This window comes from Triturus cristatus, chromosome 8 (assembly GCF_964204655.1).
Source record: "Triturus cristatus chromosome 8, aTriCri1.1, whole genome shotgun sequence".
Lineage (NCBI taxonomy): Eukaryota > Metazoa > Chordata > Amphibia > Caudata > Salamandridae > Triturus > Triturus cristatus.
Genome location: NC_140591.1, coordinates 874,641,128 through 874,667,220, shown reverse-complemented (window position 1 = coordinate 874,667,220; position 26,093 = coordinate 874,641,128). Strand labels below are relative to the sequence as shown.

The following is a 26,093-nucleotide window of genomic DNA, read 5'->3' as shown; positions in this document are numbered from 1 at the left end:
TGAGGTCGATCTTCGAGAACCACTTTGAGCCATTTACGTCTGCGATAATGTCGTCCATTGTCGGCGTAATATGCCGCACCCGTTTTATGACCTTATTGGGTAGCCTCATGTCGATGCAGAGGCGTATCGCTCCTGGTTGCTTCGGTTTCTCTGCGATGACCATTGGGGACACCCAGGGTGTCGGTCCCGATACTTTCTCGATGACGCCAAGTTTCTCCAGGTTGTCTAGTTCTTTCTCCACCAATGGTCGCAGATGGAACGGGACTCGTCTGTGCCTCAATGTGACGGGGACAACTGTCTTGTCGATGTGCAGCTTGACTGGGTCACACTTGATGTGCCCGAGGCCTCGAAATAACTCAGGGAACTGGTCGAGCAGCTCTTCTACTTGGTGATCATGTACTCTTCGGACGAAAGAGATTAGCCCCAGGTCTTCTGCAGTGTGGCTGCTTATGAGGGTGTCTGCTTCCCTGTCGATGACATGGATCGTTGTCATTACTTCCAGATCGTCAGCCTTCACGGGGACTGTTATTTTTCCTTTTAGAGGCAGGGGAGTGTCGGCTCCATAGGCATATATTCTTGTCTTGGACGGCTTCACCGGTGGGCAGGGTTTTAGGCGTCGGTACTGTTGCAGGCCCATCACATTCACCGTGGCTCCCGTGTCGATCACGGCTTGTACTTCTGTCCCTGCCACGTGCACCACGCATGTCGGTTGGGGTCTGCGGCGCAACTTGAGTTCTCGCGCAAACGAGATCAGGTACGCTTCTTCCTCGTCATCGCCCGACCATTCTTCACTTATGTCTTGATACCTCTTCCCCTTCGCCTTTAGATCGACTTGTGGCCTCCCTTCCGTCACAGATAGTTGTCGTATTGCCTTCGTCGGCGGTCTTCGGCTGCGGAATTCCCGCCCTCTGGTACGTCTCCGGCACACGGATGCGAAATGGTTTGGAATGCCGCAGTTGGTGCACGTTTTTCCCTGCGCGGGGCAGTCTTTCGCTGCGTGCGGCTCGTATCCGCAGTATCCACACTTTTGTTTCAACCCTTCTGACTGTGCACTCCTTTGCGAGTCTCCTCGCGGTTTAGCGCGGAGGGTGTCCGCCCGTTCTGTCTTGATGGGCTCCGTTCGCCTCGCTGGTTTTGTCAGAGCCTGATCCATTTCATTGGCTCGGGCTGTGGACAGGTCATGTGACCTCGCCAGTACTAGCATGTCCTCTAGCGCGATCTTTGGCTGGCGAAGGATAAGGCCCCTTAGTGTCTTGTCCCTGCATCCTTGTATTAGCTGCGCGCGTATTTCTTTTGGCTGATCGTCTTCAGTGCAGGTACTCGCGAGCTCGAGCAGCCGGGCATAAAATACGTCCATCGACTCACCCTCCCGTTGTCGGGCCTGGCGCAATTTGAACCGCTCGAAGTCTGGGTTGAGCTGCGGGTCAAAATGTGCATCAAGGGCGGCCACCGCCGCGTCGTAATCAGCGACGCTCCCGTGTTGGGTAAGTGCTTGAACAGCTTGAATATCTCATCTCCCGCATAGTGGAGGAGCAAAGACCTTTTTATCGCGTCGTCCATCTCCCTGGTTGCGATGAAATAATTGTTGAGGCGCTCTATCCATATTTTCCAACGGGGCGCTGCTGTTGCCGGGTTTACCAGCTCACTGAAAAGGGGGTAGGACCCCCGATGCCGCATGTTGAAACGGGACGTGGGTAGGTGCCACCGCTTGGCCTGGCGCTGCTCCCTGGCCTGGTGCGGCCGCCTGGTTGTTATTGCTCATTGTGCACGCGCCAATGGCTGTAACTAGTGTCTCCGATCAGGTGGCGTGGGGCCGGCAGCGTGCCCCTCCCTTTTTCCCTCTTCTTTGAGCCCTTGGTGCGTGTGCCCTGACTGCGATGGGGCCCCTCTCTCATTGGTGGTTCAGGGACCTGTGTGCCGGCCTTCTCTGCTCCCCACAACACGTCTCAACCACTGTTCAGCGCTGTGTGATGCCCCCAATGCACCTTATGTATGCTACTCCACTTGAATTGCCCAATGCTTGTTTGAAACCATGCACCCCTGTGCCTGTGCGTGAGGATGATTGGTGGCTCACCGCCTTGCTCAGCATTCACGCGTCTGTCCAAATCCGCTCTCCCGCAGGAGCACGTGGGCACAGGCCTTCACCTCGTCTCGGTGCACATGCATGTGCAAAGCTTTCCGGTGCGGGGCTCTCAGATGTGGCAGCGCGCCGTCGCCAGTGCACGCGATTCCGCCTGTCCCCACCTTCGTCGCCAGTGTAATGTAGGCCGCCTGAAGGCCTACGGCATGGGGCAATTATGCGCGCAGAGTAGCGGAGCCGCGGGGGAATGACCGACACCACACCCGTGCTCCGGCTGAAGACCACGCCCCCGAGCGGGCGGCTTCATTTATTTTACCCCGCAGGCCACGCCTGGCCTGCGGATGACGTGCGTCGGCCCTAGCGTAAAATGCTAGACCGTCAAACATTACAATCGGCAGGACCACACTCCTCTTCGCCGCCTGATTGCTGAAGTCCGTTTTACTAGGGCACACACGGATGCCACTCTGGATCGGGCACCCCGCGCCGCTCCGATCTGTGTTCCGAGCTACACAGCTGCCCGCCAGTCTCCTCGCAGCTCAGGACTCACTTGCTGCTATGACTCAGCCTTCTCCTTGTCTCTGCTGATGCCAGAATCCGTTCTTCAGGTCGCGGCCTGTATCTTACCTTTCGTACACGCCTCTGATTCGGGATGAAAATCAGCAGATTCTTCGCTGCATGGGGTCTGTTTGAGTTTCCGCCAGGGTCAACACAATCCCTGGAAGTTCCGTCGCCTGTATTATACTACGGATTGGTGCTCAGGGCTCAGGATTATTGTCGTTGAGGGATACAGCAGACGGAGCTCCGGAGTCCGCTCCCGCACATATCGGCACATGGCCACGCCCCCCCTCAGTGATTTTATCTGATGTACTAAGATCAAAAGCGTCTGCATGTTAAAGGAATACTTTGAATTTTGACTTTACCATATTTTAATGTGTTTGTTGCACAATGTCTTTAAACATTAAGGTGTTCCTAAAGATAAGTTGTCAAGGACGCCGTATGTAAATGCTTGCCCATTTAACAACATTCTGAATGTAGTGCTCTGTGAAGGAAACAGGAGCCCAGTGCTCCTGTTTACTCTGGGGGTGCATGTAAAGGTCAGGAGGCCAGTAAGCTGCCCGGGGGCAAACAATGAGTATCCCTGAGGTGGATGCAATAGCAATAGATCCTTTTGCACATGATTGGAGCCAGTCCTTGCTCTTCAGCCGCCCATCAGCAGCAAATAGTAGAATGTTGAGGGGTGTGTATTAGTCAAAAGGTCAAGCCCTTGCATTTTGTGAATCAACTTATAAGGGATCAACTCTTACGTTTACATGGATTGTGCCCTTAAATAAATCCACAACTTGTCTGGATCACTTTCATTTGCCAGACTTCTCTTAGGGGTACTACCCATTGAATATGAGAGTGTCCACAGCACTGAATAGAATAAATCCCCAATACTGAAATACTTGGGCATCACCCCATATATTAAATTCTCACATAGGTTTATGACTATTTAGTGTGATAAGTTATAAACTGCAAAGATAACATGAAAGATTTATCACTCCCTGACAGTTCTTTTGGTTTGGTAATACAAATATGTGTTTGTCTCTCTTTAGCATTTTGTTTCTGGAAATAAAAGTAGTATTTCAACTGCTAAACTTGAGATAAAGTTGAATGATCGTTAAAGTCAGGACCTTCTTGGAGTGGAGAATTGTGATTGGATAGTATTCCATGATTCTGCTTTTCAAGAGCATATCAAAACAAAGCATCTGCCAAGGAAGATTTAGCTCACACTGACTCATAGATGCAGCAGGTTCTTGTAAAATTGCTTATCAATTCCATGAGTGGTGCTATTAAATTGTCAGATTAAAGCAGTATTTATTTAATTATGAGTTGGCCAGTAATTGGTGTGTCTATAGCTTGCACCCGAAAAGAATTGATGTCAGGTTTGATAATTACCAGCCACTTGCGAGTTTTTCCAGCTAACTGGAATAACATGCAGATTCACCTGACAAAATGTGTCCGGGGACAGGGGTTTTCAACCTTTTTCGTAATATGAGCGACATATATTCAATACAAATCATTCCAAGCTACTAACAAGTACTATGGTTGTTGTAACAGAACATACCAGTGGTCACCTGTGCAGGATTACCAGAAGTGATGCCTTTGGTGCTTAGCTGCTCGCTGGAGAAGCCTGATCCAGTGGATGCAATATTTATCACAATACTCATAATTACCCACATATAAGAATTTGATGGTGAACACGTGTTGAGGGCCTATGTCTTAGTTTTGTTAGGCTAAAGGTATGACTTTCATTGAAATCCACACATGGGCAGTCTGGTGTCTGAATCATAATCTCTTCTTACCTGGCGCTGGCCTTTTCACTGTTCCGTTAGGTTCCATTGAGGTGTTTCTGCTCACACCAAGAAGCTTCGTACTGTCTTGACCTGTTATTTTGGCCCCTAAGGAAAAAAACAATGCTCTGGTTAGTACAACAGTTTGCAAAACTCTTTACATGTTTTAAGTGGGTGTGCAAGTTCGAACTAAAGCTGCTAACCCAGTTAAGTCTAATTAATATCTAAATCTGTGTTTGCAATTCTTGGTATCTTTGAATGGACTAGGTTGAAAATGGTTCACTAACTGTTTCACAAAATTAACAAGCATTGGCATAGCCAATAGGTCTCGCTTTTGGGACCTTCTAAGTATTTAGCCATGTAGCAACATATTTTCCTGGGTGCTACACCATGGTTTGTTATATATTTTCTGTAGACTAATATGAAAGTTTTGCAAACAAAATATTTGTAAAATGTATATCTAATATTTCTGTAACTGAAACAAAAGGAAATGAGACACAATTATCCTAATTATGCTAGTGAATACCTTGCATTTTCTTATTCTAGTTTGTTATGTGTTCAAACACCCATTTGCTAGCAAGAAGCATGCATGCCCCAACTGCCTGTTATTTGTAAATATTAAATGAATTGCTAGTTGTTTGCTAACTATTATGCTTGCACTGAGACAGAGAATATGCAATGCAATAGGTGTTCTCACACTGCTTTAGAAAGAACTTTTGCGTGCAAAACAGAAAATTAGTGAATAAAAGGCGCTATAATGCAGAGAAAAAGCACAGAATTAAAAACCCATTTGCGTGCATAAACTTGCAGTCCTGTGTGTAAAGTTAATCCAAAGCAATGTATCTGCCTAAATTAAATAAAAGCAATAAATGTACCGTAAAGCTGTAATATAAGTTTAAAGGTACATAGGTGCAGCTCAAAAACTTTGTTTTTACGCTGCCTTGTGTAGCATTGTGAATAAATCCTAGTGGATTATCATTTGCCCAGGGGGGTGGGGGGGGGGGGGGGGGGAGAAGGAGCCAAAAGGTCTGCTGTTGTGTGAAAACTTAGCGTGTGTCCTACAGTTGCGAAGGGAAACTAGGAGGAGCTAACGAAGTGAAAAGCAGCCTTGTTAATATAGATCCTAATCTAGCCATCTACAGCAACTGGCTGACAACCCCAGACATCAGAACGTTTTTCAACGCAGTCTTTTCCTTCCCAGTTTGAGCCTGTTCATGTGATGCGTCCCTGCTGGCACTTTGTGTGATCTTTGGCACGCATAGTGCTTAGAAGAGAATACCTTAGTAAATGGACATATGCCCTTGCTTTACGTTGTCACGCAGTATTCCATATTTCGAATAAACACATTTTGAAAGTCAAAGAATACACCAGAGCACTTTACACGTGCACCAGTTGCATTACAGATGGTCACATTAATTTTGTTAGGCACCGGGAGATTAAGTAACTTGCCCAGAAACACAGGATGTTAAGCATCCCTGCCTCGATTTGAACCCAGTCCCCCATGAAAAAAATACAAATGTCTGCTGCGCTTCATACGATTTTATTGTTTAGGCATTGTGAATTTTCCTAGCAATATCACCCTGAGAAAAACTTCTCAGCTGAGGCTTTGCCACAGGCTGTCCATGTAGGCCCCTGCAGGGGGTTTAATTGAAGCCGGTGTCTGCCGGAACACACATTCACTTTACAAAATGCTTACGTGCAGGCTGACAAACGCAGAGATCAGAAAGGTTCTGAACATGTTCTTTTCCTTCCCAGTTTGAATCTGTTCATGTGATGCGTCCCTCCTGGCACTTTGTGTGATCTTTGGCACGCATAGTGCTTAGAAGAGAATACCTTAGTAAATGGACATATCCCCTTGCTTTACGTTGTCATGCAGTATGTCATTTATCGAATAAACACATTTTCAAAGTCAAGGAATGAACCAGAGCACTTTACATGTGCACAAATTGCATTACAGATGGACACATTCATTTTGTTAGGCACGGGGAGATTAAGTAACTTGCCCAGAAACACAGGATAGCCTAGATTCGAACCCGGTCACCCATGAAAAAAAGACAAATTTCTGCTGCGCTTCATACGATTTTATTGTTTAGGCATTGTGAATTTTCCTAGCAATGTCACCCTGAGAAAACTTTTCAGCTGAGGCTTTGTCACAGGCTGTCCATGTAGGTCTCTGCACGGGGCTTAATTGAAGCCGGTGTCTGCCGGAACGCACATTCACTTTACAAAATGCTTGTGTGCAGGCTGACAACCTCAGAGATCAGAGAGGTTCTGAACATGTTCTTTTCCTTCCCAGTTTGAATCTGTTCATGTGATGCGTCCCTCCTGGCACTTTGTGTGATCTTTGGCACGCATAGTGCTTAGAAGAGAATACCTTAGTAATTGGGCATATCCCCTTGCTTTACGTTGTCATGCAGTATGTCATTTATCGAATAAACACATTTTCAAAGTCAAAGAATGAACCAGAGCACTTTACATGTGCACCAGTTGCATTACAGATGGACACATTCATTTTGTTATGCACAGGGAGATTAAGTAACTTGCCCAGAAACTCTGGATGTTATACATCCCTGCCTCGATTCGAACCCGGTTCTCCATGAAAGAATGCCAACATGATTATTATCCCTCTGGCCCCGCACTGCTTCCGAATGTGGGGTTAATGAACATCCCCTGGAGACACGCTGGAAAAAGAACCTTATTAATAATGTTTCTTTCACTCTGCAGCTCTGTGATGGTGTGTGTGTGGCAGTAACTAATTTTATATATGTTTTTAGTAAATGTTCAATTGGCTATAAGCCGTAATGTAAGTTTCACTCTGCAGCTCTGTAATGGTGTGTGTGTGGCAGTAACTCATTTTATATATGTTTTTAGTAAATGTTCAATTGGCTATAAATAAGCGCACCTGACTGTGGCTAAAATGTGAGCCCGATAACAATACTGGCCGAGGTTGTACCCTTTTTAAAGTACATACTTGTCATGGTCCGTAATGTTTGTACTTAAATGTAAAAACCCTTCGTCCAGACTGGAAATTTCAATTTAGGAGGATGTGTGGGTGTGGGTTGTGCTCTCCTTGCGCCTGGGGCTTTTTACCCGAAAAAACGAAAAATTCATTAATCAAGCAGGATGGCTCTGTCTGCCTTCTGCCCTAGTGGCGCCTCTTGTCTGGTTCCTCCGTAATGCTTGCAAATGTTGCATTGTCAAAAAACGGCTTCTAGTCCCGAAGCAAAGCTTTTAATTTAATATGTAGTGTTGCAGTGTAAACTAACTTGCTCCACTTGGACAACAAGGTGCGTTTAGGGGTGGGGGATGTACAAGCAGAGGAGCCCCAAGGAAGCTGACGAAAAGGGAGGGGGTAGTGCAATCCGAGATGACGCGAGGAGAGAAGGGCTGAGAGTCAAGGCAGTGGTGGGTGTAACAATTTTTATTGCTCCCTTACTAAAGGCCTAGGAGTTGTGAAAAAGCAGTGTATTAAACGGACACGCATCAGCAATAGAATGGGCGTACTGTAGATGGTCTAGTGATACTTTTAAATTCATTTTCACAACTATATGACTAAATGTTGTGTGGTAGGGTAATTCCATCAACAAGGCCTTTTTGTGCAAGTAAATCATCACAAACAACCACTGAATGGGCACCTCAATTTTGATAGAGCAATAGCAAGCCCATGGCTGAATTCTATAAGATTGCTACTGGGGAAACAGTCCCAGACCCCCAGCCACCAGTTCCTGTTGAGGTCACACACACCGCAAAGGACGATCATGAAGTTTATATTTCAAGTTGGCCAATGATGATAAAAAGAAGGGGTGAAGTCTCTAGATATAGGTCATCTAACTTTACGAGCCGAGTAGGAAGGAAGGTACAAAATAGGGGAAAGGTAAGGCAGCGAAAAGGGGGAGGACTGAAGTGGTTAATCTAGAATCAGCTGATCATGAGCTGTCGACTACTAAGCTACCGAGTGAAATAGGAATGAGGAGGGTTCTACAAAAGAGTACCAGAGAGAAAGTAAACAAGCATTGGCATAGTCAATAGGTCTTGCTTTTGGAACCTTATAAGTATTTAGTTATGCAGCACAATATCCTTAGTGCAACAACATCAACTGTTGCATGGCTAAACACTTATAAGGTCCCAAAGGCGAGACCTATTGGCTATGCCAATGCTTGTTAATTGTTCTTTCTTGAAGAACTGATGACGTGGGATCCCCTAGATAGCTAACACTGTCTGCAGCCACGGCAACGAATGAAGGTCTGTCTGCTCTCCAGTTGTGAAAAGAAGGGTTGTAAAGAGTCTCAGGATATGGCACCACGCTAAGCTCTAATAATAAGACACCCAGGGCTTTAAGTGGGATGAAAAAACTGGCAGGCGGGGCAGGATCTCTCAAAGGGGTGGGGTCGATGTAATTAAGGGCGTGGCTTAAAAACACGTCAACTAAAAATCTGTGCTTAGCATAGAGCGCCACCCGACTGGTATTTTGCTGCTTCTCTAATTGTACTCAGATATATAATACAACAACTTATATTACACCTACAGCAAGCCAGCACTATTGGCTTTGTCAATGGTGGTTAGTTGCATAAGATAAATAAGTAACAAATACGGCTTCGTTGTATATAATATTGAAAATGCTTCAGTTCTGAAATGATGGGACCATGAAAGAACTATAACGAGTCTCCTTGAAGTTACATCAAAGGCAGTGAAGGGTGGTGCTGCTGAAGAGATAAGATTTATTTTTCACCCTGAGTGTGAGGGCATAAATGGAGAGCCCGATAGGGACCCGTATCAGCATATGCTTTTTAGAACTGTCGGTGGACCCAGCCCTCTTAAAGCCCTAGTCATACCAAGCGCATAAGGCGCTAGACCAAAGCTCATAGCGTAACATACCTATTTAGCTTCCTATTTGAGAAGTAGTTTTCTCCACACAAATATTCCTTACCCACCAAAAATAGACTGCAATAACCCCTTTTACAACGTGATGGTAGGGTGTGCAGCTTTGCTGCCCAGCACACGGTTTGGCACGATGGAGCCTGGCGCTGGGATTCAGGCAGGCCCTGGCAGACACTCTCCTCGGTGCCCACAGGCAGGGCCGCTGGCTACTGCCAGCTTCCTCCTGTGTCACTTAATGATGTTGGGGCTGGCTTGCGAGACAGTGAAACGAGAGACCATGACGCTCTCTTAATCGGATTGTGTTTGGAGAGCTCGAGCGCCTCTGGGCCCCGTCCAAAGGCAGAGGTGCTGAGGGTGGGACGCGGCCTGCTGCCAGCAGCGCCCACAGCCTAAGAGCCTCTAATTGTCGGATAGGTCAGCTGCTGAGCATTAGTCTCCGCCCCTTTACCCACACGACCAACATAAGGGGGCAGAGAGGCGGCGGCACCCAGGTAGCACTGCGGAACGCCTGTTCGTGCCATGTAGATCCGGACACTGTGCCAGTCCAGGGCTAAGGCCAGGGTAGAGATGGAGACCCAGCCCATGTTATGGTGCCAGTACAAAGCCATAGACTGTATCGGTGCAGCGCTAGAAAGAGTACGACAGTGTAGATGAAATGCTGCGTCAGTGAAAAGGCGGAGTTAGTGAAGTATGGATGCAGAGAGACTGCCCGCTTAGGGTCTAGATTTAGGGACAGGCCTTGTGTACCGCTAGAACCAGTCGCAGAGTAGATCTGGAGACTGTGCCAGCAGTTTAAGAGGTGGCGCAGGTACAGTGGTTAACGCAGTGTAAGTGTAGAGCAATGAATAGTGCCGGCGCAGGGGCATACGAGAGAGAAAGTGTTATTTTAAGGCCAGGGGGAGCTAAGGACGTTTTTCAGGGTTTAATTTGTAAAACCAAATACACATTTTAGTTTCTAACGTTGAAAAATGGTAATGCTTTTGCGTAGCTGTATTGCGAGCACTGTGCTGTGTTTATGCAGCGCTATATAAAACAAGCACTCGCCAGGCAGCCGCGGCACCCGCGCTTTACTTATAACATTAAAAGTAAAGCGCGTGTGCCGCGATTATATCAAAAGTAAAGAAATAGATGGTTTTTCTATTTCTTTACTTTTGGTATAATCGCGGCAACCGTGCTTTACTTATAACGTTAAAAGTAAAGCGCCGGTGCCGCGATTATACCAAAAGTAAAGAAATAGATGTTTTTTATATTTCTTTACTTTTGGTATAATCACGGCACCCGCGCTTTACTTTTAACGTTAAAAGTAAAGCGCGGGTGCCGCGATTATACCCAAAGTTAAGGAAAACAAGCATTGGGCACGAAAGTCATTGCGATCACGATCGCTGTGAAAGCGAAAGTGATTGCGATGACGCGCTAGTGCTGCTGGCTGACCTAGCGCATGGCGGCGATATAAAGCCATATGGCTGCTTTGCGCGCGTGCACGCCTCGTGCACTGTAGCTCTATGCCAGTGGTAGCACTTTGAAAAGCCCTTACAAAATGTCTCTCCGAGCCAGCGCATGCGCTGGGCTCAGCGAGACCTAAAAAGGTGCAATCAAACCCAAACTCACAGTTGAATGGAGCAAGATATATAGTTCCTAATGAGGGAAAAAACTTTGGTAATGACCCCCTTCAAAGAGTTAGAACAGAAGGATGCAGTAAATTCAGGGCAGTACCTAGAAAGAATAACTGGCAGCGACTTTTGACAACTACTATGGAGAGTAAGGAGGGAGTTGGGAATAAGTGGTTATACTTTGAACCTGTACAAACAGTGAAGAGGGGGAAACAAAACAAGGAAGAGCTCACCCCTAAATAGGTCACAACTCCTACACTCCTACACTCATTCTCACAGTGTCCTAGCTTGAAAGGAATTAGAACTAAAGACTTGTGGCAAGTGGGATTTAAACCTAATCATAAAGGGAGAGAGATTACCAGGGTACTAGTCCATTCATACCTGGTAAAGAATGCAATTGGAAAGGCAGAGAGAGAGGTACTCAAGGAAGGTATACGGATATTCCCAGAAGGAGAAGTAGAAGTAAATGACCCACAAGGTGGTGATTTCTTAATGTGTCATGCAGGTTTAGGGAAGAGACAGGGGAGGCTATTAGAGGAAGAAGGGGGAGTAGGTATGGGAAAACGTAATATTGTAGCGAGCAACTCTAATATAGGGAAATTTTGGGGGGATTGGAGTCAAAGAAGTAGCCTGGCAGGCCCCTCCCAGAGGTATAACGAGGAGTTTGGTGAAGAGGGATATCTAGATGAAGTTGAATAGGAAAATGGGGTGTAGCATAGCATTAAAGTTGTATCATGGAATATAAATGGTCTTGGAGATTTAACAAAACAAGAAAAAAGAGTTAGCTAAAAGTACTGAGATTATATGTATACAAGAAACTTGGCTATATGACAAGACCCCTATATTCGATGGCTTCATCCAATTGCACCGCCCAGCAATGAAAAAAAGATTTGGGCGCCCCGCGGGTGGGATTATGACACTTTTATCAACAAAAATAGAGAAGAATGTGACTCGACTTTCTGTAAAATTTAAATGGCTGCTCGTATGTAGGGTAACCTTGCTGGTGGGTGAAAAAAAGTACGAAAATATAACGTTTTTAAATGTGTATATGCAATGGGGGGGTCCTGAGGAATATGGTGTAGAGTTGGGATACTTTAAAGATGACATAGATTTTTATGTGAAAAGTACGGCACAGACTTAATCTTAATGATGGGCGATTTTAACCATAAATTAAACCCAAAGAAGATAGACTGCTGGTATACAGAAATCCTGGAGGCCTACGAAATAAATATAGCGACCTTCCCAGATTGTGTTTTTACAGCCCATGATATAAACCTGGAAAATTACTTGGGGACAAAAAGCCTTTTTTGTCTGAATGGTAGATCAGATTCAGACTGTCCAGCCAAGAAAACTTTTAACTCCTTAAACGCGGCGCCAATTCCGCTACGGTGCGGGAGTTCTAATGAGTGGGCGGCGCCGCGTTCGGCTAATGGACGTGCGCAGCACTATCGAGGTAGTGCTCGCGAAGGCTGTTGACAGACGCGTGCACGGAACGTGTTAAAGTAGGCACACAAAACTGTCCAATAGATTATGTATTTACGTCTGCTTGGAACTTCGCCTTAATTAAGGGATTCCGGATTTGTCACAGAGAAGGGAGTGTTCATAACCCCCTTCAGTTTGAGATTTCAGACGTAAACTTGGTTCCAAGTGATAAAGTAATCCCACTTCAAGTGGATTACCCAAGGCGGTTGACAACTAGGCTAATAGACGAATACATTGCGAGGTTGGCAAAACTGCAACAGAAGCTAGCCCTGGGAAGTGACAGAGGGCAGTGTCTGGAATGGTATGTGGAAAAAATAGAACAGGTGGTACAATGCCTGTGTGTCGAACTTAAAAATGACAAAAAGTATTCAATGAGCCAATAGAAAGCACCTGTTAGGCAAGCAAAATGGTTTTCTGCTGACTGTTTAAACAAGCATTGAAAATGCAATAGGTCTCGCCTTTTATTAAGTTAAAGCCATTTGCTTTGCTATACAATACCATTAGCAAAGCAAATGGCTTTAACTTAATCAAAGGCGAGACCTATTGCATTTTCAATGCGAGCAGGCGAGCCAAAAAAATCCCTCTTTTGTTTCAGTTGTACCCATCGCAGTCAGGCTACCCCTGGAAGTGGGGAAAAGAATTGACACAGGGTTTGTTTGTTTTTACGTGAGAATGGGATGTGACTTGCTTGAAATCATTATGGAACCCTGTTTTTTGCATTCATGCTCCCTTTTGTGCCGCCTCTCTGAATATCTGGATTTGCAGCCGACGGTTGCCATGGTGCAAAGAGAGAGTGGAAAAGGTTACTTTGGCAAACACAACCATAAGTCACTCATGAATGATCTTAATTAATGAAGTCGGAGGCCCACATGCTAAAATACATGTTGGAACGTTGAGCAGCAGGACGCCTCCGTGGGCGACATGGAAAAAAACTGGCAGGGCTGATGCTAATCAGGCTTTCAGAAGCCTGAACTGAAGAAAATAAGTCTGGAGTCAACGTATGCAGCCAGGAAACGACATACCTCCATCATTTAAGAAAACAAAACAAACCTTGTCGTAATGAGGGGGATATAATTAAACAAGCATGGGCATAGCCAATAGGTCTCGCTTTTGTGACCTTATAAGTATTTAGTTATGCAGCACAATATCCTTGGTGGAACAACATCAACTGTTGCATGGCTAAATACTTATAAGGTCCCCCAAGGTGAGACCTATTGGCTATGCCAATGCTTGTTCTATTTTGTCAGAGGCTCCACAGTGTCGGCACAATTTTTTTTTTTCCTCATGCTGCACAGCATCAGCAAACAGCATTGACAAAGCTAGTAGGACCAAAAGGCGATCCCTATTGGCTTTGCCAGTGTTTTTTTCCTTTTTATTGTGCTAGAAGTTGGATTACACTACCGCCTCTCTTGTTGAGTGTGAATAACTCAAACTGTTCATTTTTATTTTGCCGTATACTACTAATCCATCCTGCGCTTGCTTGTGGAATCGACAAATGTAAAACCACAAATACTAGAATGGAGTGAAAAAAGTTTAACATTAAAAAGTAACACACATTGGACAATGTTAGATCCCTAAATTAGGAACAACTGTAAACATTGTCATTTTGTGGCACAATGAGGGGAACTTTTGTTCTCCCTGTTTATATGGTTGCCAAGTTGCCCATGTCCTTGTGTAAGTAGCTGCTTCATTCCAGGCTTTTTATGTGTTCAAGGGTTTGTAATCCTGTTTTTTAATTATATTTAAAAAAAAAACTATTAATCCCAGAATGGAATAAAACAAAGAAAACGGGCTGGAGCAGCTCGTCGTGTGGAGCCTGGGAAAATTGTCAGGACTGTGTGTAGTTGGAATCATTAAAGTGTTCATCAAACAATTGTGTGTCCAATAGGAAAACTGGATGCCCAGGCTGACTAATATTTGTAGCATGCCATTAAATTAGTGCCTGAAACTGTCTCCATCAGGAAAAAAATCCAAACACAAATCTTAGGCCTTTAGAAATTGCATCAGTATAAATTACAATCTCAGGAGATAAACATTGTACATTATGAATTCTAAACAGCTATATCCCATCAAAAATCATAGACAAAATGAATATATCAAACATATCGGACTCTGCCAGTGGTTTTAGCCAAGATATACAACATCCCTATAGGGTGATAAAGAAAAAGGAGGCGAAGCTATGATGCAGCCAGCTGCATCCTTTTATAGGCGTGTGCAACAAACATGCGTGTTTTTACACAATGATGTGAGCACCTTTTTTGTCTTCTTGTTTACGGATCCCAGTTGGATTGGTAAATATAAAGCAACAAAATTAAGTGCAAACGGGTAGGGGAAGCAATGTGGGTGGCGGGAAGCAACACGGAGGGCGGGGGCAAGGAACATTTTGGGTAGTAATGGGCGAAGCAACACGGAGCAAGAGCAACATGAAGCAGGGGAAGTAAACAGATGAGAGAGCAATGTGGACCGGGTGTAGAAGAAAAGAATGTTGGATGATGGACACAAATAAATGGACAGACAAAGAGTAACACATGCATGGGATGGGGCGAAATACATGGAGAGACAGCTGGAAAACAAATGCACTCTTGTGGATTGCTTGAAGAAAAATTGGTGCCTGAAAAATGAGCACTGAAGGGCATAATAAATTGAACCAAGATCCACAGAAGGGGCAATCATAAGAAGAGGTAGTAAAGGCCACACAAGCTAACAAATAAGAAGCAAGTGACAATTAAGCTGACTATTGGTAAGCAATGGTCCATCTCTAATCCCACTGTAAGCAAGACCTAAAAAGGAAACTTTTATTTCAAGCCATAGTGTAATTTGGGAAGATTGAATAACCATTAGGAGAGTCTCTCAAATCAAGAGGTCAGTGGACCCTATTTAGGCATTACATAAAGGTCGTGATGTAAAGAATTTTCAGGCGGAAGACGTGCAAATGGGCTTGAAACCAAAAATTCGGAGACAGCCCTAGCCAAGGCAGTCTCGACTCTACACACAGGACAGCTTCGAAGCCCATCTGGGAGTGGGAGGAAATAGAACAGAAATACAAAGTATACGCGAGTAAGCATGTGTGTATGTGACGTAAATAGTGCACTGCAACTCCAACATCAAGGGAGGTTTTACAGAGGGTAGTGCAGAGGAAGGGGGAGAGAGAGCATCAGGGGCTGGCGGTTACTGTGGAGGGGTGAGGGTTACTCGGAGTAAGCCGAGTAGGATAACTGCAGGTGGGTGAGGTGGCAACTGGAAAGCCTATGACTAGAAATTGTTTAGGGTTGGACCAGCATGCATGTGTTTTCCCTGCTTCAAAATGCAGCACGAAAATGCGGGCTTACTGCTACTTGCAGGAGTGCAGAAGAGATGTAATCTGGAGGATCGGGACTCGGGTGGATTTTTACATCCTCGGAGAGCCTAGAAGTTACTTGTTTGGCATCTTGTCTTTACCTTGCTACAGATTTCGATATAAACAGGGTACATTTAAAAGAATTTAAAAATGAAAGGAAAAGTTTCATCAGGCTTGTTGCCTCTACACTGTAAGGGGTTGGAAATAAAGAAAGTGGGCTTTGTAGTGAGCCCACTCACCGAAAAAGCGCTTTGACGCCTCGTCAGGGGTAGTAAGCGCTATATAAATGCAATTACAATACAATAGAGGGGAGAGCAGTCCCTGGTTTCCTTACATTGTCCAATATAAGCATTCTACGGATGAAACATGCTGCATCCATCGTCTCAGAGCCCTTTCAAATCCCATGAATGAATGCATTCTAGCGCACACTGTGAGCGGAAACACTTCCACACACTTGAACAATAGTGCTCATAAACTGGGTATGCACGAATACTGTAATGCAGCCCTAACGAAGAATACAAGTACTGGACCCAAAAATAGATGGCTAACCTGGCGAGCAATGTTAGTTATGTGCCACTTGCGGTACAAAGAGCCCCGCTAAGATGCGTGGACACTTTCTCATTACAAGGATAACTTGTGAAGTAACGGAATAATAGGATGCTTATACGAATGCGATGATATTAACAGCATACAACGGTGCTCATACTAACTGGTTGAGGTCATAGAAAATACGACAAGTGGTTATAATGTCACAATAAAATGACAATTATGTGAAGTGTTACCGAGGTCCCGCTAAAAGCGGAAACCAAGAGAAGTGGTTATAATGTCACAATAAAATGACAATTATGTGGTGAAGTGTTACTGAGGTCCGGCTGAAGACAGAGCAACTCCGCTTTGAAGTGCTGGCAATTCTGGAGACCCATTAAAAGCGTAGCAGCGAAGCTCAGAAATAATGGTGAAATTCGATTAACACGTAACAACACTGAGGAAAAGTGCTGGTGTGGGTCCCTTAAAAAGTTACGATCTCTACCGGGAAGTACTGCCAAAGTTCCATTAGACATTTAGTAACCCAGCCGAGAAGCGCTGATTAAGTACTATGTGTACACTAGCTGAGATGTGGCGTTAAACTCCTATGACACAACTAGGCCATGGTATGATACGCCAGTTTAATCCCGGGGTCCCATTAACATTGGGGCAAGCAGCCATGCCAACAATGGTGTGTGCGAAAGTGATTGCGAGCAAGACGTGTGGCCGCCACCGGGAGTTGTGGAGGAAATTAAAACAAGCATTGGCTGCACGACGCAGGCGGAAAAAGTGAAAGCTCCAGATGGTGCCCCGGGCGCTGAAAGCTGCCAGCTGAACGCGTGCACGCTCGCGTGAACGCAAGCGCTAGGTCGTGTGGCAGCACTTTGAAAACCCATACACTAAATGTCTCGGCCAGACCAGCGCAAGCGCTGTATCAGGCGAGACCTAAAAATGAAATGGTTGGGCTTCTGTGCAAGCAACAGATCAGGCCGACAAACACATATGGAAACTAGAAAATACACATTTTTGTGCACTGCCACATTAATATTTCATCAAAGTCCCTGCAAGGCCAGTTTATCAAAGTGGTGTTGACATAAATTAACTGGTGCGACAAGAAAAAAACCTTCTGAAGATGCAGAAATTAAAATGTGAAGATCCCTTCAATCATCTGTGGAAGAGCAATGTTCCCACCGCCACTGCTCCCACCACAGGTCAGAGGTGTTGGTGCAATGAATTTGAACATACCATGCATTTCACATAATATTACTGGGGATCTTCACGACTATTAGTGCGAGCGGGTGGGTGGCGCAACGGCTGGACAAATCACGCACTGATGGGAAATGTTGATGGAGTAAACCAGTTTTTCCCCATACTTGCAAGGCTTTCTTTGTGACACCGTGACATCCAAGCATTTTAATTGCATGCAATCACCGTGTCATTAAAAAAACAGCGATGCACCTTGGGAGCGTTCGGTTTGGTTACTGTAGTCTGGGCAGGGCTTAAAGTGGGATGAAAAACTGGGGGGGGGGTCTCTCAAAGGGGCGTGTCCAATGTAATTGAGGGAGTGGCTTAAAAACAGAACGTTAAAAATCTGTGTTTAGCATAGTGTGACGGCTGACTTTTGTTTTGCTGTTTTTTTGTCATTGCGTCCAGGTATATGATACAACAAGTAACATCATACCTACAACAAGTCAGGACTATTGGCTTTGACAATGGTTGTTAGTTGCATAAGATAAATAAGCAGCAACTATGGCTTGTATAAAATATTGAAAAAGCTTACACTTAAAGCCCTGGTGACACCACGACAATTTTGCTGCTCTTGCATTTCAAAAAGAGAAGGTAAATCCAGAGAGAAAATGACTATTTAAAGGATTTCCCTTCCCCCTACAACGCTCACCTGGCATGACGTCATGCCGTAACTTTCCACTTGCGAGTAGTGTGAGCAGGGTACATCGATGTGCCTGCTGTCTCGAAATGTGTCTCTATCGGGCTCTGTTCTGCTCCCTGGCACTTTTTCCGGACTGCAGTGACAGCAGACTGCTGTCGCTGCAGTCCGAGAAAAAAACGGACCGTCTTTGCCAGCGCATAAAAGAGAGCCCGATAGAGACCCGTTTCGAGGTCCCCTTAAACAAGCATTTGCAATGCAAATAGGTCTCGCATTTGTGAGTTAGAGCTATTGACCTTGAAATGGCAATTTCTTTTTTACCTACACGTTTTATTTTTGGAGTGAATGTATGTAGTGTGCAAAATCCCTTGGAAAGGTCCTGCACTTCGTAATAAATATATTGAAAAAGACGCAGTGTGGATTGTGTCAACAATTGCTTGGCACGTACCTCATGGGTGAAGTGTCACCACACATGCACACCGTGGTGCTTTACTAATGCAAAACTCATTAATGAAAGTAGTGCTTACAGACTAAACAACACAATCGGCATCGGAGCATGTGAATCTGAATCCCGGCTTCTCTTTCATTTTCTGGACTATTTGACTCACTATCCTGCGTCTTGGTTATCGCCAAAACACTGGGAGGCAATTAAGTTTACCAACGGGGCGGGGGCAGGGGGGCTTTGGGGGTAAATGAAAATGTATTCATTGCCTAGTTGTCAAAGGTCACCCGGTGCTATTAGTTAAAAGAGTGCAGATTTCATTAAGATATTAAGAGTACTTTACTCGCATCTATGAGGAAATCGACATTAACTAAACAAAATGCCAGAATGCGTGTCAGTTTTCAGTGTTTTAGACAGTACTGGTTGCTTAGTTTCATTGCATAAATTTTTGTATTTACTCCTTTACACAGCATCCAAAGTAGGTTACCTAACCCCAAAGCCCGAGTTGTTAAATGACCCATAGAAGGGAGTCTTTTACAGTTGAGCAAATGTGTCCAAATGTAGTTTTGGTAGTGCCATGGAATGATCAGCCAATGAAGTACTCGTTGAGCACGTTCAAAACTTACGGTATTGTGGCTGTTGTTTGTTTGTACACAACCACCTCTCTGAATGTGTTTATTAACACAGAGGGGCGACTAAAGCACAGGACAAAATGTATTCATTTATCCTGAGTGTGAAGGCACCCGGAAGGCTTAGGTGCCTGCCCGGAGAGGCTAGGGATTCTAGCACTTCTACAGACTCTGCCGTGCTCCTCTGCACCAGCAGGGCACAGCTCAAAATCTGCAGCTTCTGCTAAGAATAGGTGAGGGGGATGAGGTTAGGGCATGCAGGAGTTGCCGGAAGATTTCCAGGTTATTGAAAGTGATGATTCTGACGTGAGGCAATGGAGACTGGCTATGTCTGTTTGTCTGCACCAGTCTATTTTTCTACCATCTACCGGGCTCACTGTCATGTATCCATTCATCTTTCTTTGTTAGAGGTGCGCAAGCCAATATATTAATTAGCAGGTAGAGCCAGCTGGAGAAGAGCCAAGCGTATAAGAGCCAGTGGGCGAGACGTGAAAATGATCGGCATGTTAATCATACAGTAAACATGATGTAAATGTGCGATAATGTCTCTTCAGAATTCAAAAAAGGGCATTTCTTTAGCGCGTCACCTCAGTACATAAGATTATAGCACTGAATTGAGAGGAAGTTATTAAAAGTGCTTGTTTTAAGCATGAGTTAAAACACTGCCGCTCCTCCTGCCCAACAACAATGCCATTTGTGAACTAAGAGGCGTCAGTTGCCATGCATACCCCGAATGTTGCCTAGAGTCTTATTATATTTAGAGTAACATTTAAATCTAGTTCATTAAACAAGAGAAGTTTTTGTACAGCACGCATCTTGAACGCGCATATTTCAAGCTGGCTATAATAAAGTTGAAAACTGAAGTGCCGGCAGGCAAGAAAAAATGAACGAGAGTGGAGGGGAGGGGCAGGGGAGGTTGAAAAGTCACAGACTGAGGGAGGGGGCGATGGGGTGGGGAGACAGGGAAGAAAATAGTGTTGGGAGTAAAGGGGCCAATAGCCATGAAAGGATACAAATGAAGAATGAGGAGGGACTAACAAGCCTCAAACCAATCGGAAGGCAGCATTTAAGACAAAAGCCAATGGGCAGAGAGTGGGAGGAGCTTCCACGAAGCTTCCACACCACAGTATATACTGCATGCTTTGCAAAGCAATGGCAGCGCATGCGCGCTGCGATGCTAGACGAGACCTAAAAGAAAATAGTGCTAGGAGTAAAGGGGCCAATAGCCGTGGAAGGATACAAATGATGAATGAGGAGTGACTAACAAGCCTCAAACCAATCGGAAGGCAACATTTAAGCCAAAAGCCAATGGGCAGAGAGTGGGGGGAGCTTCCACGAAGCTTCCACACTACAGTATATACTGCATGCTTCGCAAAGCGATGGCAGCGCAGTCGCGCTGCAATGCTAGGCGAGACCTAAAAAACTGCCAGTGCTCAGACTCGGTGAGACCCGGCCCACTGAAAGCCCTGAGTCTGGGTTTAATGACTAGGAAACGTTCTCCACTGTAAACAGGCAACAAGGAAATTATTATTTTTGCTGCTATTAATAATGTCAAGCATGACCCCAGAGGGCATTCTCAAGCCATTAATGACTGAGTGATTTCACCTCCGGCCCGCATCCCCTCCTCTTCCATCATTATAAATGGAGAGTGAATACACATTTCTCTCCCCTCCAGGCATGGTTGCAGTATTTGGAAATAAATGGAGAGAAAAGCCTCTTCCATTGTATACATAAACAAGCTGTACCTTTACTCTCCACAAATAGGCTGCTGGATAGTCAATGGCTAGTTACTTATAAAATACAGGCTGACCCCTTCACACCTCCCACGGGGCAACACAGATTGTGTGCACTGCATGACATCTGCAGGAAAGGGTCTTGCTTGTGGAACGGTCATCAGCGGTCCTTGCAATTGGGAGCAGAGTTATTTTCTGGAAATTGCTGCACTGCCCATAAATGAAGCCACCGGTGAAGCAAGCGAGTTTCCATTTGATTGTAATAACCATATGCCATAACCAACCAAAACATATCACTGTAAGAGGGACGATTTTTTATTTTCAATCCATTTGTTTCCCGTCACTGTCCTGCAAAGGGCGTCAGCTCTGACCAGCGGTGAACAGACCCTTAAAAGAAGAGAACCACGGCTCAGGCATATGGGGTCACTGGTGCTTTAAACCATAACCACTGACCCCGTATGAGCACAGGAGCGGCAGAAACATGCCCCCCAAATCCAGGAGTCTGCCCAGCAATTCACCCCAGTGGGGATGTTGCCAGGCGCCCACTGGAAGCTGCTAGGCACCCTATGGCCTTAAACTGTGTCCCCATGGCGGACTCCGCCATGCTCTGCCCATCTGATGCAGTTTCATATGGCGCGAATTCAACCCGAAGGTATCAGAGTGCTTTACATGAGCACCAGGTACATTCGAGACAGACACATTAATTTTTCAGGCAAAGGGGAGATTACGTGATTTGCCCAGAATCACAGGATGTTTGAGACTCCCGCCAAGACTCAGACCTGGTTCCCCAGCTTCAAGGTTGGTCACTCTGGCCGTTACGCCACATTCTCCCCCCAACAACTGGCCCAATGCGGCCAATTTTTCCAATCTAGAGAGGGAATTTTTATAAATAACTGTTCTGAGCTTCTTTAGTCAAATCGGTTTGCCTTCAAGCAAATTAAAACTACGACTCCCACAATGCAGTAGGCTCTTAAGAAAGTCCAGAGTTGTGAAGCCAGCGTTCCTATGAGAGGAAGCGAGGTGTGGGGCGACAAGGTCACTGCTCTGAGACCTGACGCCAAACCTCTACGTCAAAGCTGCCTCCTTGCCGCCTGCTGGCACCGTGCCCTCCCCTCCAACAGCACAAGAGAAAGGCTCTCATTTTGTTTTGCACCGGGGACAAGGAGCGATGCAGGAAAAATAGATGTTTCTGGCGACTGAAACCCAGCCAACTCCCCCCGCACTAATCCTGCCCCCACCCCGCACTAATCTCCCTCGTCCATGCCATCCACGGCCTCCGAGTTTAATGGACACCAAGAGGAGCACAAAGCGCGCAGCATCCATGGGCGCATGGTGGGGTAAGAAGACGAGAAGAGGGAAAGGAGGGCAACAGAGAGGAGGAACGTGACCCGACAAGAAAAGAGTCGAGGAAAGGAGTCGGCAACTGTTAAACGCGAGAATGAGGGCAGGAAAGCAGGAGGTGAAATAAATACAAAGAAAGAAACTTTTGAGGAGACCGAAAGCGAAAGAGGATCGCGCCGGAGCATGGGGATCTGGTATCTTTATAGGGCCATGTGTTTAAACACATGGCCCCATAAAGATAAGAAAGTGCTTCACGACAGCCGTGAAGCAGGTCACCGAGTCCAGATTGCAAGCCAAAGGGAGGCAACCAAAACACATCGGGCCCGATTCACAGAACTAACTTAAGACAAAATCCTAAACTTTACTACTTTTGGTATTCACAGAAGTTAGGATTTTGTCTTAAGACAAACTTAAGACAAACTTAAGACAGACTTAAGACAGACTTAAGACAGACTTAAGACAGACTTAAGACAAACTTAAGACAGACTTAAGACAGACTTAAGACAAACTTAAGACAAACTTAAGACAGACTTAAGACAGACTTAAGATAGGTTTTTGTCTTAAGTTTGTCTTAAGTCTGTCTTAAGTCTGTCTTAAGTTTGTCTTAAGTTTGTCTTAAGTCTGTCTTAAGTCTGTCTTAAGTCTGTCTTAAGTTTGTCTTAAGTGTGTCTTAAGTTTGTCTTAAGACAAACTTAAGACAAAATCCTAACTTCTGTGAATACCAAAAGTCGTAAGTTTAGGATTTTATCTTAAGTTAGTTCTGTGAATCGGCCCCCTCATTTCCAATGGCAGGCCACCATTTAACATAAACGGTGACTCCGGCCAATGGGAATGAGGGGTGGGACTTAAAGCCCTCTTCTGAAAATCCTCTACTACAAAATCTCTTGCGGAGGCGGAGCAGGGCTCTGCCCTGCAATACACGCGAGACCTAAAAAGAAGAGGGAGATAAGGAGAGAAGCACGTAAGCTCAAGGTTAAATATGAACAGGATAGGGCTGATAACCTTAACAACTAAAGAAGAGAATATAAAAGGTTAATTTGTAGCGCGAAAAGAATTTATGAAGAAAGATGCTGGGGAAATCTGCTAGAAACAATCGAAACAAAGAATATGCGTCAGTTTTGGAAGCTGATACGATCAGCGGCAGATCACCCGGTGGGCGCTATGAATTGCATGGTAGAAGAGGCTGTATGGGAGGAATATTTACAGGAATTGTATGGCTCGGGTAGGGGAACAAAAGACGGCGAGACACAGAATTGGAGTGGGTTAGTTTAAGATCTAAAACCAGACTTCTCTGAATTCAATGTGAAAAATACGATAATAAAATTGAAGCTAACCCGCGCACCAGGACCGGACAATCTCCCAGCACCAATATTAAAGTACCAGCTGAACTGGTGGGCAGAGTTTTTCTCACATATGTTTTTAGTTATCTTGGACACTGGAATAATCCCTAAAAATTAAAAGGGAGCAGTAATTAGACCGGTGCACAAGAAAGGCGATATGAACTCCCCTAAAAATTATAGATTAATTAACCTGTTGGATATTGGGGAAAAGATATTTGCAAAAATAATACTAGGAAGACTTAAGGACTGGGTGGAGCATTGTTCAATTGTACCAGTAGAACAGGGGGGATTCAAGGAAGGCCACTCCACCATCGACCACTGCTTTGCTCTCTGGGCAGTGGCAAGGAAGTCGGTAGAGCAAAAAGAGAAGTTATATTGTTGCTTTGTCGACTTTCGCGCTGCTTTTGACTCAGTGGATTGTAAATGCCACAGGGAGTCACTGATAAAGTATAGTATACCGGAAGGCATACTGGCCATAGTAAAAGAGCTACACAGAGGGAATTGGGCACAGGTTATTAGGGACACGAGGGGTGCCTTGACTCAGAAAATAGCTATTGGGAATGGTCTTAGACAGGGCTGCATCCTGGCCCCATTGCTCTTTGCCATATTCCTAGCAAATCTACCTGCAGCCCTAGAAGTTGACAGAAGCACCAGTCCTAGAATGAGTGGGCATAAACTGTCATGCCTATTGTATGCAGACGATCTGGGGATTCTCGATCAAACGGAGCTAGGGCTCCAAAGGAAATTAAATGTTTTTAGAGAGTACTGTGAGGCAAAGTTTTTAGTTGTAAATATGGAAAAAAACAAAGATTTTATTTTTTGGGAAAAGAGACACGAGATTTAGCTGGTTTTTAGGCCTAAAGAAGTTGGAGATTGTCAATGAGTACAGATATTTGGGAGTTTGGTTCGATAGTGCAGTACAGTAGAATATGCACTTAGAAGCCCAGAAAACAAAAGCCTTTACATCAATCTGTGGGTTTAATTTTTTTTATAGAGAATATGGAGAGATGTCCCACAGACCCTTGTTAAAGGCATACAATGCAATGATACCCCCAAAAGTATTGTACGGAGCTGAAGTCCTTTACCCAAGTGGTAAATGCGGGTGGGACTTAGAAGAAGGGAAGTGCCTAAAAACATTGTTGTCCCTGCCAAGCTCTACAATGATCCAGGCCATTAGAAGGGAGGTAGGAACAATAGCATGGAACATACAGATCCAAATGTCCCTGGTAAGCTTCTGGAAACGCCAGGACTTAGGCGTAGTGCAGAAGGTCTCACAATGTTGCAGAGAGGTGATTCGGTCTAGTAGCCTAAAATGGGCTAAGGAAACTAGAAAGAAACTCCTCACTGCAGGAGAGATTGTCTCAGCAATCACTGCAAGTAGAATTTTCGAAAAGCGCTCTCAGAGCTCAAGGGCAGGAACTGTCCAGAAAAGCTGACCTGGAAAAAATCAGTACAATGCCTGAGAATCTCATGGCTGAATGATGCCTGGTATCCTTACACACTGCCAAACTATTGGCTTAGATGCGAAATTTTAAGATTAAGAATTGGCATCAATCCTTGGCTGATGGAGGAGAAAACAAAAGCAGAAATGATTTAGCCTGATGGAAACTGTAAATGTGTGTTGGGAACAAAATGTGATATCTTGCACATACTAGTAGACTGTACTGCAGTTATAGCCCTGCGGAAACTGATTTTATGCCCTATCTTTTTAAAATATGAAATTAGGTCACGAGAACAGGCAGTACCCTTACTTATAGAGATGCCGAATCTAGAAATTGCTATTGCTCTGGGAAATTATATGAAAGCCATAAAAAGTCTAGTGAGGGAGAAATTGCAGGCGTCTTAGCGTTTTTAAGTTTGGTTTATTAAATGGTTTCTGCCTCTGTTTTAACTTTTATAAAACTGTATAATATAAAAGTTGTATTAATTTTTAATGGATCGAACTGTCCTGCGTATATAAATTTTATATGATTGTGCCATTATGACTAGGATATATGTGCCATAACTCTTCTTCATAGGTAATCTGCAATGGAAGTGATAATGAATTTGTATTGTTGTAATAATTATATCGGGTTTTATCGTGTTTTAAGACTATGGTCTAAATAAACAGAGCTTTTTGACTTTGACTTTTACTGGGGAATTTGGGGCGAGTGAATCTTTAGGTTTCTCCTGAAGAGACGTGTTCAAGCTAGTTTAAAAGAAATCTATTGGAAATTTGCTATTGCCCAATCAATTGCAACCAGTAGAGGTACTTTGACAAGGAACTTTCTTGAAGCAAATTCAATGCTGCGAGCCTGTCATAGACCAAATCACTCCCACGTTGGCACGTAAACTGTATATTTAGTTTAGGTACAGAACGCTTCCAACCATGACATTTTGTAATAACCAGTTTAGAGCTGTACCTGGGGAGGATATATGTCCTGTCTGTGAGGAGGCTACGGAATCACTAACGCACATTCTGTTTCTTTGCCCAGCATA

The 26,093-nt window shown here is 44.8% G+C and overlaps 1 protein-coding gene across 1 annotated transcript in view; it reads right to left on the bottom strand.

Annotated features, from left to right (window-relative positions):
* ABI3BP (ABI family member 3 binding protein) overlaps positions 1-26,093 on the bottom strand; it is a 1,978,933-nt gene that overhangs the window by 321,098 nt on the left and 1,631,742 nt on the right. Inside the window, exon 101 of the mRNA XM_085622401.1 lies at positions 4,426-4,521. Coding sequence (XP_085478527.1) covers positions 4,426-4,521 — 96 coding nt within the window. The remainder of the gene's footprint in view (positions 1-4,425; positions 4,522-26,093) is intronic.